Source organism: Pinus tabuliformis, chromosome 3_2, assembly GCF_031772625.1.
Source record: "Pinus tabuliformis cultivar Carrire ecotype Pingquan chromosome 3_2, CPIR1, whole genome shotgun sequence".
Classification (NCBI taxonomy): Eukaryota; Viridiplantae; Streptophyta; class Pinopsida; order Pinales; family Pinaceae; genus Pinus; species Pinus tabuliformis.
The window spans coordinates 75,022,899-75,026,114 of record NC_142302.1 but is presented as its reverse complement, the minus strand read 5'-3'; the positions used below and the strand labels follow the sequence as shown (position 1 = coordinate 75,026,114).

The 3,216-nt window shown below is 43.8% G+C and overlaps 1 protein-coding gene across 1 annotated transcript; it reads left to right on the top strand.

Moving 5' to 3' along the window:
* The first annotated feature begins 1,453 nt into the window (after nucleotides 1–1,453).
* Nucleotides 1,454–2,767, top strand: LOC149179915 (uncharacterized). Its single transcript, XM_089413689.1, has one exon. It carries the CDS (start codon nucleotides 1,454–1,456, stop codon nucleotides 2,765–2,767), a length of 1,314 nt encoding a protein of 437 aa, XP_089269815.1.
* Nucleotides 2,768–3,216: the final 449 nt, after the last annotated feature.

The following is a 3,216-nucleotide window of genomic DNA, read 5'->3' as shown; positions in this document are numbered from 1 at the left end:
CATTGAATTCTATCTGGCTTTTTTTGACATCTTGGGTGAGGACATATTAAGGGTGGTAGAGGAAAGCAGAACCTCAGGTCAGATCTATCATGCTATAAATTCTACCTTCATTGCGCTTATTCCCAAGTCCGACTCGCCATCATCCTTTGCTGATTTTCGTCCCATTTCGCTATGCAATGTACTCTACAAGATCATATCCAAGATCATAGCCAACAGGATCAGACCCATCCTTTCCAATCACATTGCTCCTCAGCAATTTGCTTTCTTGGAAAACAGGCAGATTCATGAAGCCATTGGCTCTGCCCAGGAAGCCATTCACTCTATCTGGACCAAGCACCTCAAGAGTATTCTTCTCAAAATCGATCTCTCAAAGGCTTTCGATAGAGTCAGCTGGCTTTACATCAAAATGATTCTCATTCACCTGGGCTTTCCACATCAGCTTATCACTTGGATTATGGCATGCATTACCTCTCCTACTTATAGTATTCTGATAAATGGTGCTGCATCCCATTTCTTCCACTCTGAAAGGGGACTTCGTCAAGGATGTCCCCTTTCCCCCCTCTTGTTCCTATTGGTTACAGAAGCGCTCAGTCGTCTCATCATTGATGCAAAGAGGGATGGAACTATCCGGGGCCTAAAGATCTCAGAAGCTTGCTTCCTAACTCACCTTCTATTCGTGGACGATGTCCTTATACTTCTCGATGGAAGTATTCGGGATACCTCATCATTCAACAGAATCCTTAATCTTTTTTCACATGCCACGGGCATGGTGGTCAACCATGAGAAGTCTTCCATCACTATGGTTGGTACATCTGTAGCTGAATCACAATCGGCCATGCAGGCTTTTCCATTTATCACACAACCTCTGGATCGAGGTCTTAAATACCTTGGATATTGGCTAAAGCCTACAAACCAAAAAATTGCCGACTGGGTATGGCTTGTCACCAAGATTGAAAAGAAAATAACTTGTTGGTACTTCAGATACCTATCCAGAGCAGGCAGATTAACTCTGATCAAATCTGTGCTGGAAGCAACTCCTGTTTTTTGGATGGCTTTAGCATGGATTCCCTGAAACATTCTCTCAAAGATTCAGAGACTCTGCAACAGATATTTGTGGGCTGGAAAGGAAGAGAAGCGCACCTTTGCTTGGATCTCCTGGAGTAAGATTGCCCTCCCTAAGAAGTGGGGGGGCTGGGGATTAAAGGACCTGGCATCCTTTGCAAAAGCCCTCGCTGCTAAAATGGGTTGGGCATTGCTGACTTCCCACAGTTTATGGACAGAGATTGTATACCATAAGTACATCTGGCCTCTCGACATCATCGATTGGGCCAGACTCCCAAGCTGGAACAGAATGGGCATCTCTTCCATTTGGAAAGCCCTCCTACACTCCCTCCCCCTCCTCAGGAGCAACATCATATGGCGCATAAAAAGTGGGAACAGAGCACGCATCGGAATGGATCCATGGAGTGGATGCGGAGGAAGACACAGACTTCACTCAGACCTGATTGCCCTCCTAAACTCCCGTGACATTAGAGTGCTTGCGCAGATCGCTGACCCTGAGGGCTCGGACATATTGCATCAGGCTTGGAAATCTGGCACACAGTTAGACATCCCGATCAGATGGCACGAACCATGGAAAGCATACTGTGACGCCCTCTCAGAATCCCATATCAGAATTGTGGATGGACCGGATGAACTCATCTGGCAGATTGCTGATAGTGGGATTTACTCTCCTCGTGAGGGATACAAAGTCATTATTTCTCACAGAAAGCCGGAGGTGCTTGATAGATGGTGGCACCAGATTTGGAAGCTTAATGCATCGCCCAGGTCTAAGTTATTTACTTGGTGTGTCCTTCGCAACCGCATTCCCACTGACGAACACCTCAAGCGCAGGGCGGTATCCGGTCCTTCGCGTTGTGTGCTGTGCAAAGCAGACACAGAGACCACCGAACACCTATTTTTAAGATGCCCCATTGTAAATCAATTATGGCATCATATCAAACATCACTTACAGTTTTCGGGCGATTGGTCTGGTACAGACCTTATCAACGCGTGGATGGATTGGGGGAACAGACACAGTGGTTCGAAATCTGTAAACCTTCCGATCATTGTAAATTGGTCTATATGGAAGACTAGGAACAGAATGATATTCGATGGATGGGAGCCTACATGGTCTCTCGTTGAAGCTGGTATCATTACAGCATATAACGAACTACCGAATCCCCCTCCCCCAAAACAGCGACGGCCGACCCCTCCTCCCAATATCGACATGAGCTCACCTTGGGCTTTCTTCGATGGGGCTGCAAACGAACATGGCTGTGGAGGGGGCATCATTATACACAAATCATTGAGGCACTTCTATCACATCAAAGTAGGACTGGGGGCTGGCACAAACAATTACTCTGAGCTCATATCTCTCCGCCACTTACTTCATTTTGCACTCAGCCATCATTGCACCAGCATCAACATCTATGGAGATTCTCAGATTGTCGTTAATTGGGTCAATAGAGTTACTACATGTCACTCACACACTCTAAATATACTGCTTGATGAAGTCTTTATACTAATGGAGGCTTTTAACTCATTTCACATATCTCATATATACAGAGAACATAACCAGACTGCTGACAAGCTTTCCAAGGAGGCCGCGGTGATGGAAAATGGCTTATGGGAAATCACTGAATCTTTGGAACAGCAGGAGCAGAAATACCACCATCGGCCATATATAGACCCGTCATATCCTACTGCGGGTCTACAAGCGACTTAACAATCAGTCTTTTTTGTTATTTGACTGCACAATATGATATATATGTAAATAGATCGAGGTTTGCCTTAAATGGCACCATTTTTGCACAATTTTTGTAAATGTAACAGACAGATATACAGCACTGATCTGCAAATATCTTGAAAATGCACTGAACAGTTTGGCATATGCGACAAAGCATCTACATATGTAATCTTTCATATTTATAATGAAATATTACGGATTTTTCCAGTGGAAAAAAATATATATGTTGTGTAATGTATTTAAGAAGAATATGCATATCACTTAGGGAATACACATTGAATAATTAATATAGTGCGGTCATGCTCACGAAAGAAGACCCATTAAGTAGTTGGTGTGAACACATTAATTAAGGTTCACTAAGTAATTGTTCGGAGCTCAATATTAATGCAATATTTTCCTAAATGAAATAAACATGAGAAGTGTTAAAT